The sequence below is a fragment of the Solea solea genome, chromosome 4 (assembly GCF_958295425.1).
Source record: "Solea solea chromosome 4, fSolSol10.1, whole genome shotgun sequence".
NCBI lineage: Eukaryota > Metazoa > Chordata > Actinopteri > Pleuronectiformes > Soleidae > Solea > Solea solea.
The window spans coordinates 11,799,771-11,816,753 of record NC_081137.1 but is presented as its reverse complement, the minus strand read 5'-3'; the positions used below and the strand labels follow the sequence as shown (position 1 = coordinate 11,816,753).

The following is a 16,983-nucleotide window of genomic DNA, read 5'->3' as shown; positions in this document are numbered from 1 at the left end:
TACAGCCACTGACTCTCATGCGGCATTCGTTAGCAAGGGACAGACAACACGCCTCTCTGGCAGCCTTTAAACCACACCCACCTATTATTCTAATTCCTTGTGGAATGCTGCCAATCTGGACAACAAGGAAGATGCTGCTGATACATCAAATGTACACTATAGCATTACATTGATGTTGATGTTAATTTAATTTATTTTTGCTTCCAATTTGATATACCAGAGGAGTTTGAGAGCTACAGTGAGGTGAAGACAGACGGCTCAAAACACATATATCAAGCCGTGGACAGGAACAGTGACAAGGAAGACCCACTATAGTGGTGATCATCGTTAGTGACACGATGAGACTGATCAAGGATGAAGGCTGATGGATCAAATGAGACCGTGGGGGCTTGGTGGTGATGGAGAGGTGAAAATAAGATAACACACAGTATTTAAAAAAGACGGACCAGCTGGTCGTGGCATGGATGACCTGGGTGTTGGGCAGTGTTTGCTATTGCAGTATATTGGATAACAAAACATGTTCTCCGAACAACTGGACTTTCAACTAGCAATGGCCCTATGGCTGTAATAGATACAATTTTATAACATGGGCCACATGGTAGATAGATTGATAGATTGATAGATTGATTGATAGATAGATAGATAGATAGATAGATAGATAGATAGATAGATAGATAGATAGATAGATACTTTATTCATCTCACAGAGAAATTCACAGGTAGTTTCCTCCCACAGTCCAAAAACATGCACAGGTTAAGTGGACTAAATTGACCGGAGGTGTGAATGTGGACTGGCAACCTGTCCAGGATATGTAAAACCTATGACTAAGTCAGCTGGGATTGGCTCTAGAGGCCCCCTGACCCTCATGTGGAGGAAAGCGGTCGACAATTCAATTAGTGAATGAATGTAATCACTGGCAAATTATGAATTATGAATGATTGAAAGTATTCAACGGGGCGATCTTCCCGAGTGAACTTCTGCAATAAAGTCTGACTTTGATTGATGTGAAATATCATTTAAATAAAGAATTCAACTCAATATTAATATTATTGGATATTAAAAATAAAAAAGTCATCTATGCTACATCATTTTTTACCATTAAGTAGTTTGAGGGGCTACTGGGGGATATGTGCTCCTGATGCTGGGTTCTTATGCCTCCTACGGTGAGTGTGATGCTGCATTATAGGGCCACCTTTTTGTGACCAGGTTATCCCAAATATAAGGTATATTTATCCTGATTATATGTTGTATACAGTATTTGTAAATCTCTGCTTGAGTTTGATCTGTTGACTGCAGCGGCGAATGCACTCCAAAACAATGTTTTCTCCCTCCCACTCCCTTGATTCCAATTTTTAAGGCTGCCAAATGAAACTCACCAGATAAACTGCGATGCCAGATGTCTGTTTCAAATTCCAGATCGGAGAATCTGCCAGATTGTGTATCTCCGTGTCATAAAATAAGGGCATGATAATTAAATGATAATTGTTTTCATCTGCATTTACTTATCACTATGTCTGATCTTTTATTGTTCTTTTTTTTTTCTTTTTGGTTAGATACAAACCTTTCATGATTTTTTTTTTTTTTTGGCGAAATGATTTTGGTGACAACATCTGTGCTGGTTTCTACAGTTACATGATAAATGAGGCCCAATGTTCTTGAGGGAAAATAAAAAGGTCAGAATCCTTCAAAACATATTCAATGATGTGTTTGGTTGTGTTATGCTATTGGCTAACAAGGTGAAACAAACGCCCAATTCCGTTCATTAAATGCATTTCTCAAATTAAATCAAATACTACGCATAGTATTCGGTTTGATGCTGAAATTTAAACCAGGATGTTTTTTTTTAAATGGCTCCATTTGTACAAACTACTACAAGAAAACAATAGGTTTTAGTTTGAAGGCATTAGCTCGGCTGGACTGAGGTGTTTCGCTGGACAGAGCCCCCTAAGCTGTTGTTCAGAGGTTTGTCACCTGTGTGCAGGTTGGGGCTTTGTCGTCAGGACACATGTCCACTCTGTCTACTCTCACTAAGGCTGTGCATGCCTGGTGTTGAACACACTGTCACATGCACCATCTGTTACCTCCAACACTCCTGGCTTGGACAAACACCGTTATGAGTAGCTAATGGTGCGGACAAAACTCGTGACCTTGACACTGCTTCCTATGTGTGATCAACACACAGAGAGAGAGAGGGAGAGAGGGAGAGATTGATGAGAGTCCAAAGGCCTTTTGATTTTGGCTTGTGTGAGAAATACTGCAGAATCCCACGTTGCCTGGAAACATGTCTCTGCCTCCTCTGTGTGTATGTGATGAGCGCTGGAGTCTTCCTTTGCCTCTCTTATCTTATTCAGCATCAAAGATTACCGTCAAATCACCTCACTCAGTAAATGCATTTTTATTTTTTTTTTATTTTTTTTTTACATTAGACATGAAATGCTGCTGTGCAATTTCTTATCGTACATTTTCATTTTCTCCGCTCTATTTTTTATGCAATTTTCACTCTCACACCCGCACACACAATTTACCCTCAGATTTTTAATCCATAATCAGAGAGTGTGTGTTAAACTCTATGAATGTTTATTCAGATGATTATTATTCATTTATGTGATGCTGAGATTTTTTGTCGGGAGTGACCGGGATGGACGGGATTAGAAATGAGCATATATTCCAGGGACAGCTCAGTTTTGAGATAAAATAAAAGAGTGGAGGTATAGTGATTATGTCGGACAAAGGGTGTTGAGGATGGAGCTGCCGGGCCAGAGGAAAAGAGGAAGATCACAGACAGTGTCATGAATGTTGTGAAGGAGGACATGAGGACAGTTAGTGTAACAGAGGAGGACACAAGGGAGAGGACAAGATGGAGGCAGATCATCCACTGTGGCGCCCCCTAAAGGTAGCAGCTGCAAGAAGAACATTAGATTTCCTTGATACGTCATATAAGTGTATTTTATATAATATACAGTTGAAAACGACACATATGCTTTTTTTCTCACTGTCTGACATGAAATCAGACAATCACTTTTACTGTTTTAGGTCCGTTAGGATTACCAAAATGATTTCTATTTGCTAAATGAATAATGAGAGAATGATTTTTTATTACTTTCTTCAAAGTCACAAGTTTACATACACTAAGATTATTTTGCCTTTAAACAATGTGGGTGTCATGTCTTTGGAAGCTTGTGAGACACACCCGTGGATGTATTTTAAGGCACACCTGAAACACGCTGCTTCTTTGTGTAACATCATGGGAAAGTCAAAAGAAATCAGCCAAGATATCAGGAAGAGAATTGTGGACTTGGGTGCAATTTCCAGATTGATTCAGAAGCAGTGTGCTTCGGGTCATTGTCCATTTGGAAGACCCATTTGCGCCCAAGCTTCAACTTCCTGGCTGATGTCTTGAGATGTTGCTTCAGTATTTCCACATAATGTTCTTTCCTCATGATGCCATCTACTTTGTGAAGTGCACCAGTCCCTCCCGCAGCAAAACAACCCCACAACATGATGCTGCCACCCCCCGTATTTCACAGTTGGGATGGGGTTCTCAGGCTTGCAAGCTTCCCCCCCTCTTTATCTTCCAAACGTAACGATGGTCATTATGGCCAAACAGTTTGATTTTAGTTTCGTCAGACCACAGGACATGTCTCCAAAGATTAAGGTCCTTGTCCCTGTGTGCATTTGCAAACTGTAATCTGGCTTTTGTATGTTTTAGAGTAATGGCCTCGTCCTGGCAGAGTGGCCTTTCAGCCCATGCCCATGTCTTTTGCTTTTGTTCTTGGGTTGATATGCACATTTTGGACCAAAGCACGTTCATCTCTGGGACACTTCCTGAGAGGTATGATGGCTGGACATTCCCATGGTGTTTATACTTGCGTATAATTGTTTGAACAGATGAACGTGGCACCTTCAGGCATCTGGAAATTGCACCCAAGGATGAACCAGACTTGTGCAAGTCCAAAATTCTTTTCCTGATATCTTGGCTGATTTCTTTTGACTTCCCCATGATGTTACACAAAGAAGCAGCGTGTTTCAGGTGTGCCATAAAATACATCCACAGGAGTGTCTCTAATTAACTCAAATGTTGTCAATAAACCTATCAGAAGCTTCCAAAGACATGACATCTTCATTTGGGCTTTCCCAAATTGTTTAAAGGCATAATAATCTTAGTGTATGTAAACTTCTGACTTCTGACTAAAAATTGTCTAAAAAATCCTTCTCATTATTCTGACATTTAGCAAATAGAAATAATTTTGGTAATCCTAACGGACCTAAAACAGGAAAAGTGATATTCTGATTTCATGTCAGACAGTGAGAAAAAAAAGCAAATGTGTCTTTTTATATAGTGTAATGTAAACTTCTGGTTTCAACTGTACAGTGCAGCAAGAAAACATCTAGTTTCACAAAGAACTGATATGTACCATAGTTATCACTTTATCTTAGAGTTAGCCTTTTCTGACAGGACAGTTTATAAACTGCACAAGTCCCCTGCACCAAAGTCCATCGATGAAATTTGCTTTTTTTTAGCTCACCTGCCACGTTTGATACATGTTTGTCACATCGGTAAATCCAAATGAAGGATTTCAAAACACCGGATTCACAAATTAACGCATGAACTAACTGATGAGTGCAGTAGTATCACCAGCACTTCTCTACGCTGTGATGCAAAATCGTTGATTTTACCCAAACTCCAAACTCCTAATGACGAGAAGAGAAGCAGTGAGTATATCGTAGACTTAAGCAGAAGCAGATTTTACAAGGTGAACCTTTTGTGAAGTGACTAAAATCAGTTTTGTGTCCCTGCCAGCAGACGTGTTTTCATTGATAGCGTGAGCGTGAGGAAATGGCCTCATCCACGGTGTTCTCAGCAACACTTAAAAAAACAAAACTTTTTATTGTATAAATGCAAAATGCTGCATCTAACTTTATGTCTGACGATGCTCAGTAATTATTATTATAAAGACTCAATAAACTAACACTTACCTACTCTATAACACTAACTGCATTGTAATTTCCTTCAGTGTCTATCACCCCAAAATGCTCTGTGGGGATATGAGATTAATTTATGCCTATTGCTGTTATTTCTGTTCATAAATAGTGGCATTATTGTATATCAAGTCATTTGGTAATTAGCAGAAAGCTTGTTCTCGACGTTGCTTTCTCGCATCATTAAGTTCACCTTGATGGATTTCGAAAAAGGTTATAAATATTTTTTTTTTTTATATTTAATTTCTCCGCCTCTCACTTCTGAAAGGAAGAGGACGTGTAATAGGTCATTCTCACATCAGCATAAAATCTTTCAAAAAAAAAAACAAAAAACGTGACTTAACTCGACTCCGGCTCGTTGTTGAGAGGAACGAGGTACATCCATGTGACCGTGAACTGAGCCGCTGCCAAAAGAACAATCTCACAGGAAGACTCCAGTGAAAACACTATTCTCTGATGGATCCATTCACTTCACACTCAAATGCTCTCATTCCACGAGACTCGGTTTAACCATCGTGTACAATTATTATTCGATCTACTGCGTTGAACACATGGTGCCAAAAACGGTTTAATTCCCCCCGTGGATCGATACAGAAACCGCCTCATTTTCCTCTCACTGTGAGGCTCTGCATTTATAATGCTATTGACAATATTTAGCGGTATTGACGAAAAGGGGGGGGGGGGAAAGCGCCTCGGGCGGTGGGCAGTGATGGAGCGCCGTTTCTTCACAGCTGTGCACCTTTGTGATCGCTTTTTCAACCATGAACACAACAATGAAATGTCAGCCAGTGTCTTAAGTGTTTTTACTGAACGGCCATTGTGGTTTTTGGCTGGATGCTGCATCTATAGAATAATAATAATAAAAAAAAAAGATTAGGGTACATATTAACACAGATATGATCCATCAACTCTAGGTTTGTCGGACCAACAAATTGGCTCCATGCAGTGGAAAATAAATTGTCCTCATAGCGGATTGTCCTAATTGAATGAATGTGTAGACGTGAACCTGAGGGCTGACTGTCCCCAATTTGTAGCGTCCTGACGCTGCACATTCATGCAAATGTCGAGAAAATATGAGAAGGAGCAGAACACTTCTGTGAAAGAAGAAAGGCCATATGTTTCAGTGGTTCTCAATTTATGGTCCATTGCACACTGCCTATATGTTTTTGTCCCTCCTGATAAAATAACAAATTATACACACACACACAAACAAAAATCTGATTTTGTGTCGGCACTGCACTACACCTATATATTTAAAATTCAAATAATGTACTGGCTAAGTTTTAAATACAAGAAACATGTCATCAACAAATAAAATAATGTTTTCATGACATAGGAGTATTTATTACGTTTCTAAAAACAAAAATGTGTAAATTAGCTTAAACTTTGACCCTAGGTTCTCCAATATGCTCTGTTGTTTTCTTGGACTCGGTCCTCTGGTTTTTTGTTTCCCTTGCACTTTTCATCTTGTCTGATTGTGTAGTTATCCTCCGTGTAAGTGTTTTGATAACCTTATTTTGTAGTCTCACTTGCATCCTCTTTAGGTTTACATCCTGTATTTTCCCTGCTCTTCCCTGATGTGATTCACCTTTGTGTTATGACGTCAACCTGTGTGTTATTATCCCTTGGGGAAGTGCGACTCAAGCACATCCTCGCCAAGTATGTACAGTAGCTTACTTCCTTGCTCTACTGTTTGAATGTTCTTATGCAACTATGAACATGTCATATTTTGAATTACTAAGTTCCCGTCTCATATTATCTTAAAACTGTGTTCCCGCGACACAGAAAAAGTTTGAGTTCAGGTTTCCGCGTGTTTTCTCTGCCGATATGTTCCGATGAAATGCATTCTGGGATACATGGCTTTCACAAGTATGCACAAGTCACCACCCAATGCATACTTGGTGAAATGGGCGGAGCAAGAGCACACTGGGTGTGACGACCGTACTCGCTGCTTGCGTACTTGTGAATTGGAACAGTACTTGGACTACGGCTGATGACGGGGTGAAGACCCGGCGATAGGAAGATATAGGGGGATATCAAAACTCATGTCATCATAAAGTCATAAAAAATCTCCTGAAACCAGTCAGTTAGTGTGAACTCTAAGTCTTTTGTTGTTAAAGACTGTGTCGTGTGTCCCCAGCTCCAGTCTCTGTCCAGGTTTGTCTTCTGCTTCTACTTGGTTTTAAACCACTCCTCCTGCTTTTGGCTTTTGGTTTAATTTGCATTTGGGTGCTGAGTCTTCCTGCACCTTAACACAACCAGGCAATTATAGGTCCAGTGAATACAATATGGGCGAAATTATTTTCATTTGGTAAAAATGGAGCATAAAATAATTGTATTTATTTAGTGATTTAGTATAGTGATTGTCAGTGCCATGCTGCTGCAAGGCATACTAGTATGAATTGTTATGTTTCATTACTTTTACATGTAGATCCGGAGCAGGGACAGCTCTATGGAGGCTATGTTATTACAATAGCCCACAATGGATAAACTAAACATGAAGGTACCATAGGTGCAACAACACACTTGAATGTGAAGTATAAGGTGAGGGATGTTCAATGTTGATCATTTTTAAAGACCTTGTAGATCATGAAACATTGGCCTAATTAACCTGCCCAATATGATCTCCCTCTAATCTGAGACAGCATTACTTATTTTAAATAATTGAGTGGGTCTATTAAGTACTCGATTTGGCAGTGTAACTTTTTTTTGAATGATTATGAGTAAGTGCCCTTTGTTTCACTTGAGCCCTTCCCTCTGAAATGTCTGTGCACGCCCATTTTATCAATAATCCCAAACGCAAATGACCTTTAAGTCAAAAAGAAATTCAACAAAATGGCAGCATCAGTGTCTTGATGCATCCAGGGAATGCTCAGACTTTGACCAGATGTGTTTGAGTTCCTCTCCCAGAGGCAGAGGAGAACAGAGGGAGAGAGCAGAGGAGGGGCTGGGTTGTGATGTGCTCTGTTGTGCTAAACTGTGCCGGGCTGTGCTGTGCTGTGCTGCACCGCGCAGCTTCTTCTCACCTCTCACTGCATCCTTTTCATCCTCCTCCTCATCATCATCCTCATCATCAACAACAACACCGAACTTGTCCCGCGTCAGGATGGATGGATGGATGCGTGCGGAGCCGCTGAACCAGTGAGGAGGATGCGGTGGGACCGGGGAGATGGAGGAGCAGTGTCGGTGTAACCGGAGCGTCTGTGGGCGTCGGTGTCTGTGATGTTTTGCCGCTGGTGACTGCAGAAATTTTCCCAACGTGTGTGCGAGTCGACGGAGCGCTGCGGAGCGGTGCGCGCTTGGAGAGGAGCGAGAACGGACATGTGAACGAGAACGAACAGTGCGTTCGTGTTGTTTTAGTTGAGGAACTTGACGCGGTTGATGAAGACAGAGTCTCACAAGTGAAAAAAACAAAAAAAAACATTATTGTTTGTTTCGTTTTTGTCGCTTGAGGAGGAATTCATGCGCCGATAGCTCTCGGGGGCCAATATGCCAGAATGGGTCCTCTACAATATTTATTTCTCTGTGGACTTCTGTACACCCAAACATACGGTAAGTTCACGAGTTGTACGTCTTTATCTTACTGCTCTGACTGAAATTGTGTATTCCTGTGTATTATTATCAATTCACAGCTTAACTTGAGTGACCTAAAGCGTTTTGGTGTCACAGCTGAAGCGCGTCAACATGGTTTTTACAGTGGATTTTCTTGAATTCGTGTGTAACATACCGATGTACCCACACCATGTACTGGTTAATTTAGTCTTGATATATAAGGCAGTGCGCCAAGTCAAACACTTAATGGCACAGGAGGATGGGAGTTGTTCTTTTATTCATAAGGGCTGTACTAATTGAGTGAATTTGTTACTTGGAAAAAAAAGAATTATATATGACAGCTTTTAAATTGCCACTATTTCCAAGGGTACAGGGGTTTTGACAAATTGAATCCACACTTCACTTTATTCCATATTTTCTAAGGGAATTGAGCCTTAATTGACTCACATGCTTCAGATTGAATATACTATACTTGTCCTGTGCTTGTAGCTAGTTAATAAAGTGTAACAAAGCCTATATTTCTATCATTAATTTGTTTCTGTAACAGTTCATTTCTATGGGTTAGGCTCGGTGTGGCCTCTACGCTCAGATTGGTCTAGCATGAGGGAGAACTTATAGCTGAAACGTAGCGTTGGAGGATCATCATCATGTTAACTGACTGATTGAGTTTTCCCCTGAATGGAAGTTGAATAAACTAGTTAAGAGTGGATTTAAATGTTTTTGTTTGTGGACAGAAAATGACAAATATGTTAAAAACAAACATTACATACGTCAAAGGGACAAGAAAACTCCATATGTATGACACGTTACCCCTCAAAGTGTTTGTGCAGTCCATAAACACATGGATTATCGTGTATATTGAACCTTTCCTGTATTGCCACTGAAGAAAGTAATATAGATGTTGAATTATTGCACAGCCCTATAAACTGAAATGTCTTATGTGCCATAGAGAATATGCTTACTCATATATTCTGGAAGTGCACCCTTGACTTGTATCTGTCTAGACGTTAAGATCTAATGTACATCCAACCGAAAGAGACACTATCCTGAATTGTTATCTGCTGCTTTGTCTCCTGAAGCTCGTGCAAACATAAATCTGTGTCAGTGGAGTAAACGCCATGCAGGTGTGATCAGCTCATGAGGTGGGTGTGGGTATATAGGTGGTTTCAGGACACTGGAATTAGTTAGTGCTGCTTGTTTACATGTCACAGCACACATACACACACACACACACACACACACACACATCTGTCTAGCAGTGCAATGGCTCAGGTTGTGTGTTGTCGATTGACTTCTAAGCTATATTTTCAGAGGCTACAGATTGTGTCAGGCCTCAGTGTTGGTTCACCTCATTACAGGACTGGTGGCTTTTTGGTGTCTGTCAGATTCTGCAGATTGCTGTGTGTGACACACACTAGAGCGACGGAGGCACAAAAGTGTTTTTGATTGACTCCGTTTTTGACAACAGTAGCTAAAGGACTAGTACAGTTATTTTAAGTGGTTTTGTATGAGGTGCCACATCATCAGTAAATGCACAGTGTGCCACTGTGCCAGTAACATAGGACATGGCCTCTTAACCACTTAACAAAACAACAAACAAAAAAACCTGTCTACATTTAAACCCAAGTCTGTGTAAGTCTATGATACCTTAAGAATATGCTTGCCACTTTCTCTCAACCTTAGACCCAAGATTGTCTTTAGCTTATGGTGACTGCCATGTGCAGCAGCTGCCTCCACAACTACATTTCTTGAGTCTGTTTCACTTGGGTTAATACAAATAAAGTTTTATAAGTAAATTTCAACCACCAAAAAAAATACTAATTTGAATTTACTGAAGGAGATAGCAGTGGATCAACAACTCCTGTGTGCTGTGATGTTAAATAGTTAATTTTCTCTATGGACTTTGGTACAGGGAGTGAACAGTTTACTCAGCGACATGATTTCATTTCAAGTTGGAAAACATGGGGGATGCACAATACAGCCAGCATTAACTGTGTATCAGTACCACATAGAACCTGAACCAACCGGAACTCTCTCTTGAATGTGTGATTTATTAGAGAGGGTAAGCACTCGGAACACTTTAGATGTTAATGGGTCTCATTGAAAGTGTTCCTATCTACTGGTAGTCTTTTTCAAGTCTTGCTAATGTCACCTTATATAGACAATAGATGATAGATGAGAACCTTTGCTGTTATTATATGAACAAGAATACACCAGAAGCAAAGATGGATGGATAAATACATAAACAAATATTAATAAAAAGAAGTATGCAGTGAGAAGGAAACCAGGAAAACATTCATCCAATGAGAAAAAGATCCATACAGCAGGCCCAGGAAATGATAAAAAGATCCAATGTTTAACCAGGAAGAGTGTAGTGAAGGAACTGAGTTGATCAACTCTGACTGGCTCATGTAAGCTCCAAGCCACTGCATTGCTCTGCGCCGCCATCTTCCTTCCTTCATTCCGTAATGATGTTGTAATCCTACACGGAGTTCTTCTAAACTCTAGTAGGGTGTGAGCTCATCTCTTTTCTCTACACAAAACTCCTAACAAGTTCCAGGTCATTTTTTATTTTCCTGCCAGTTCCTGCTAGTTTCTGATTCAGCACCATGGATAGTTCCATGTTGAATAATACTTTAACAACAATTTCTCAGCAGAACTGATAAAGGGAGAATAAAAAATATATAACTTTAAAAAAATAGATTTTTCATTAACAAAAAGAAGGCAATAAATTAATAAAAATTATAATTATTAATATAATTTTTCTTAAGGGTCCAGTCACAATATTATTGAATTTAATAAACTGAGCCGTGGAAAGTTTTGCAAGGTTTAAAAATGTCAGCGTTTAAGAGCCTTGCATAATTCATTGTGTCTCTAAGTTATTGGTATTCAGGGTCATGGGTCGCTGGAGCATTTTCTCAGTGGAAACCAGGCAAAGCCCCTGGTGGGGCGGCCAGTCCATCACAGGGTTAACAGAGTGACATAACTGTGCAGGACCTCGTCCTGGCCTTTAGCAGCAGTACGAAGCACTCGGTCAATGTGGCATACTCAACTTAAGTCACTTATCATTTAAATTCTGACAGCGTGAAACTCTCCATTAGCACAGCAGGGCCTCTCTAATGTAGCAACCACTTATAAAGAGTCAGTCAGTTTTGTTTTTTTTATGAAACTGTGTTTGTTTGTCCAATTTTCTGTGGAGTCACACACATTTTATTTGCACTGGTAGCTCGTGTGTAGTGTTTTAAAAGCATGTTAAAACATAATGCATCACCATGGCGTGTCGTGTTGGCACCAGCTAATGGAATTCAGTTTTTTTTTTGTCAACAAACCTCTTAACATTACAGACTTGTCACATCAATTCCACTCACATGTGCGGCTTCAATGCGGTCAGCCAGTCATCATGACTGCCTCCGCAATTTGTCACCATCAAAGGAGACAATACAAAAGATGTGTAACATCATTTTTATTTATTTATTTATTAATACCCCATGTCTTAATGACAGTCCAAAAAACAACTGTCTCTGTCGGTGTGCACACGGGAGAGAAGGAAGACCTTTTAACATGGATATTATCATGTTCACACACCAGGGGAACAGATGAGAGTTGTGACGCTGTCATGTCTGTAAACAAACACAGTGACACCACATTCGGGTCAGTCCTCCGTGACATTTTAGAGAAGGAACTTCTGACGCGGCTTTGAAGTGATCGAAGGTGTCCGCACGAACCGAGTAGAACCAGCGGAGTCGAGTTGGCTGCGGCGACACAGGCGGTGACATTGTCACCGGGAGACACATTGTCCTGACATTTGTCACAATCTAAATATTGTCCATGTTGCGATTGTGACAAAGCCTGTAAGGATGAAAGGGAATTTGGCACAAAGTGTAACAGATGCTGTTCTACAGCCACTGAAACAACACATTTAATGATGTCAGCGTTTGATGGAATGTGTTAATGAAAAAGCTAATGAGATGTAATGACTTCTCGGCTTCTGTCTGTGCGAGTAAATGTAGTCGGAGCTTTAGGGAGGTATCATGGCTGTCAGTTGGAACCTGACACTAATCAAATTTCCAATCAGGAGCTGTAATGGGATTTACTAAGACTTTATACATTTGATTCTACCAGTAACAGTCACAAATCGGCATGGATTTACTGTTACCTGTAAAGCGGGGAAATAGAATGTTAGTGGAGGAATGTTCTTTCCATTCAAAGATATGACTCAACAGAAATGCTGAAACAGTTCTTGTTTTTATTAGCAGTGACATGATAATATGTTCCCTTTCTTTTATAAGGTATGGGAAAATATGAACATTTCTTCATGTTATTTTTTAAAGCTGATGGCTACAGATGAAAACATATGTAACTAATGTTGCATAAAAAGATGCGTCACGTTACTCACGCTGCACACAGGAAGTGATCTCCATGAAAAGTTTCCAAAAAGCCGGTCATTCAGGTGTATGATAAATATAAATGCCTATAAGTTCCTCTCTGCTCCTGCTCTGCCGTTGTATACACACAGACCTCTGTTAGTTTGACAGAGTCTGTTTCCAGCATACAAACAATGTTACATCATCTCTGTTCACGAAGAATCGAGGCACAATAATAACACCCAGAATTAAATCAGATCATTATGAAACACAATGCACTGGAATCACTGGAAAGATGCAGGCTCCCCCTTTGTGGCACTTCAAAATAAATCACTAGCACTGCATGATGTATGGAAGAAGTTCCCCCTTTCACAACTATCCCAAAAATGGAGATTTGATCGTGAATGATTTAGAGCGATAAGTGATGCTTTGGTGTTACTTCACTGGTCTGTTGCAGTGAATACTAAGGAGCTTATTCCAGACACTCTGCTGTTGGTTAAGTTAAAGTACTGTACATTATTAATGTGTGAGTAAATATTATGACTTTAACAGGATTTTCTTTCCTACTGATGTTTCCCCAGGGTCTCGTCTCCGTCAGGAAGACTTCCCTCCTCGCGTTGTGGAGCATCCTTCTGACCTTATTGTGTCCAAAGGGGAACCAGCCACTCTCAACTGTAAGGCAGAGGGTCGTCCGGCCCCCACGGTGGAATGGTACAAAGACGGGGAGCGCGTCGAGACGGACCGCGACAACCCCCGCTCGCACCGCATGCTGCTGCCCAGCGGGTCCCTCTTCTTCCTGCGCATCGTCCACGGACGCCGGAGCAAACCAGACGATGGCAGCTATGTGTGCGTGGCCCGGAACTATCTGGGGGAGGCTGTAAGCCGGAACGCTTCTCTTGAAGTAGCACGTAAGTCTTGATTTTTCCATTCATTTCTCCAGGCACAAATGGTTCGAATCTGCTTTGTGGAATCTTACTTTTGAATAAGTGAAAGTGTAAGTAAGTGAAGTTCGTTATCTTCTGTGGGTACAATATGCAATACTTAAGTGCTATCAGGTGACAGCGTGCATGTCAGGCCAAAACAAAAGCTAATGGCAGCGAGTTACCAATGGAAGCCACAGCATGTATACATTATGTATTAAGTAATGCTTACAGTGATTTTTGAGTCTCTCTGTGGCTTTTTGAGCTCTCCGTAATTGAAATACCAGACCTTTTTTTATTTCTCTCCTTGTCTGCAGCCTTTTTAAGCCAAAGAACAAGATTTGTTTGGGAGTAAATTTGGAGAGTTGCATTCAGACACTTTGAACTCCTTTCTGCTACCACTGAGTGGATTGTTATCTATTATATATATTGATGGAACGTCATGATCTTGTAATCTATGCACCCCCTATTTCTCAGTCCTGGTCCAGATGTTGCCGTGCTTCATCACACCAGGACTGAGAAACACTGCTATACAGGACATGGTGAACTTTCAGAAAACTTGAATTAGTCATGAATATGACAGCTGACTGTTCAAATGTGCTATTTTCTTCAACACAATCTAAAAATCCCTTTTTAATGCAGCATGTTGATATTCAGGGTCTATCTATATTGCAGAGGCTAAAACAGAGGGTTGCTAACACAGTGTCACATCAATCTCTGCTCAAGACATTAGGAGTACTAAGTGTTTTCAAAATAAAAGCATCAATTGCGGTGATTCACGTGATCAATAACAAAGCATTTGTCGAAAAAATTGAGATTACACTGACTTAGACTTGGCTAAATGGACAGCTACCAACTTTGCATTGTTCAGGACGATGGACTGAGAGAGAAGTCATTCAAATGAAAGACACACTTTTAATATGAAGAAAATGAGGATGTTTATGCAACAAGAGGTCGTCACTCTTACGGCAGAACACTGGACTCTGCTGTTAAATAAGGGAAGCTGCATTTGTTTGTCTTTACTGAGGAGTAGCGCCATAAAACTTTGAGCACGCGCAAGAAATCACTTTATTACGACATACTTTTAATGGCCTTGATGTCTTTTTTGGCCAGGCTTGTGTTTTGGATACAAGTTCCGTCCGGAATTCACAGCAGATCATTTAAACGTATAGATATTTTGCACACTCAACCTTTAATATCAAATTTAAAAAAGGGTTAGTTCATGTTTGAATAGACATAGTGTGATGCAGTGGTTGTGCTAGGGACCGTATGTGTGTGTTTATGGCATGTGTGTGATCTTAAAGCCATAGTATGTAACTTTTAAATATGAATAAATGACAATTGTACATTCAAACCATTTTGAATGGTGTGTGTGTGTGTGTGTGTGTGTGTGGCATGCGTGTGAATATGTTTTCAGACTGCTAGGGAGACCTGTTTGTATGACCTGTTTGAGTAATATATGGGCAGAGCTGTGAATTGCTCCAGGGAGGAAGAGAAAGAGAACGGGGGCAGGATTTTAACCCAGCAAACTCCCCTTTTCACTGTTTGGATTTGGAAAGATGCAGCCTGGTCCCAGCCAGAGAGCGAGCGAGAGAGACAGAGATACTTACCTGCTCTGGGCTATTCACATTTCCATTATGTGCTAAACTGAGCTGATTTCTTGCCATGAACAAGATGCACACACGCTTGAACACACACACACACACACACACACACACGCAGAGATATACATACGTACATGCATGCACACACAAACACCCACGCTGTCTCCCTCCTGCTCTCTGGTTTGTACTTGCACACAGATGCAGAACAAACAGCAACAAACAGGGAATTCCAGGCCAGGAGTTTATTGTAGTGTGATTTAAAATTTACAAAATATTTACCTGGAAAAAAAAAAATGAGTTGAGGAAATATTGAACCTCATGACTTGACATGATGTACTCTGCCAATACAATAAGATTTGGGGTTTTTTTCTTCCCATTTTTTATGGCGCCGCTGAAACTTGCGCCGCCTGCTTTCCTTTAAAAAAATAATGGGAAAATAAACTGAGATAAGAGCCTTGAACGTAATAGCGTCTCAGTCAAGACACTGTCTGAGATCTTTGTCTTTTTTTTTGTGTACACCACATCCTCTCTTTCTCTTATTGCCTTTTCCACATTAGACGCTTAAAGTATGTTCCTCAAATCAATATTGGGAAATTGTCCTGGAAATACTAATGCTTAAGGAGAGGCTGCCATTAAAAACAAGAGTGTGTGTGTGTGTGTGTGTGTGCAGGATGTAGCATTTGATTCATGTATTAAAATTAGACATGGTGGTATTTAGTATTCAGCGGATTAATGTCTGGTGTTAAAGCCGCTGTCTCGCTCTTGATCACCGTCTACTGTGCTGTGTACATGACGTTTACATTGCTCAGCGCGTGTTTGAAGACGGAGCGTAATTCTCCCTGACAAACAAACTGTCGTGACAGTGTCTGTCAAGAGGCAAAACGTTGCAGCTGCTCCGCTGATTCCACTGACTGAATAGAGGCAGAGAGTGTAGGAGCACGACGACTGTGTCAGTGAGTTTGAGGGGGATTTCACGCTCGTCCTTAAAACACAATAAAGCTCATTTGTATTTTCGCAGCCATTCTGAATCCGTTCTTTTTCCAAGTTAATTGTCAGTCATTGTCAGTGCAGGAGCTGCAATTACTGTATGCAATCAGTTTTTTTTCCTCTACTCTATTGTTGGAGGAGACATAGGCTACTTACGTATTAGCAATACTTAGTGTTAGTCATAACAAACATCATACTACAGTGTTTGCACAATAGATTGTACTTCATTATTTCTCTGTATTCTTTTGCTGCTGATGCCGATGGCCTACAGTATTAGTCCAATACGAGCGGGTATTCCTGCCGAAACCAATGTTGCACCTACGCAGTCTTTACATGTTGTTTTAAACAACTTAACTGTTATAGATACATTTATGCTGATGCTTTTACCATATTTAACCAGCCAGGTGATCTCAGGCCATGAGAGAGTGAGTCTCCTCCCACTTTCATGAGGCATGATGTAGATCAAAATGCTGCAATTTGACAGACCAATCGGACTAATGATCAGTCAGACATATGCAGAGCGACGGAAAACCTGTCAACAAAGGTGCTTGTTGTTTGTTGTGCTTGTTGTTACTA

The 16,983-nt window shown here is 40.5% G+C and overlaps 1 protein-coding gene across 4 annotated transcripts in view; it reads left to right on the top strand.

Moving 5' to 3' along the window:
* The window catches only part of LOC131458436 (roundabout homolog 2-like), a 148,168-nt gene that overhangs the window by 33,506 nt on the left and 97,679 nt on the right, over positions 1-16,983 (top strand). For 3 of the 4 annotated variants that reach the window (XM_058627543.1, XM_058627542.1, XM_058627541.1), the window contains exons 1-2: positions 7,897-8,532; positions 13,478-13,804. In XM_058627543.1, coding sequence (XP_058483526.1) covers positions 8,478-8,532; positions 13,478-13,804 — 382 coding nt within the window. In that variant the 5' untranslated portion in view covers positions 7,897-8,477. Of the gene's footprint in view, positions 1-7,896; positions 8,533-13,477; positions 13,805-16,983 lie in introns of those variants that run through there. The other variant, XM_058627544.1, reaches the window with a different exon arrangement.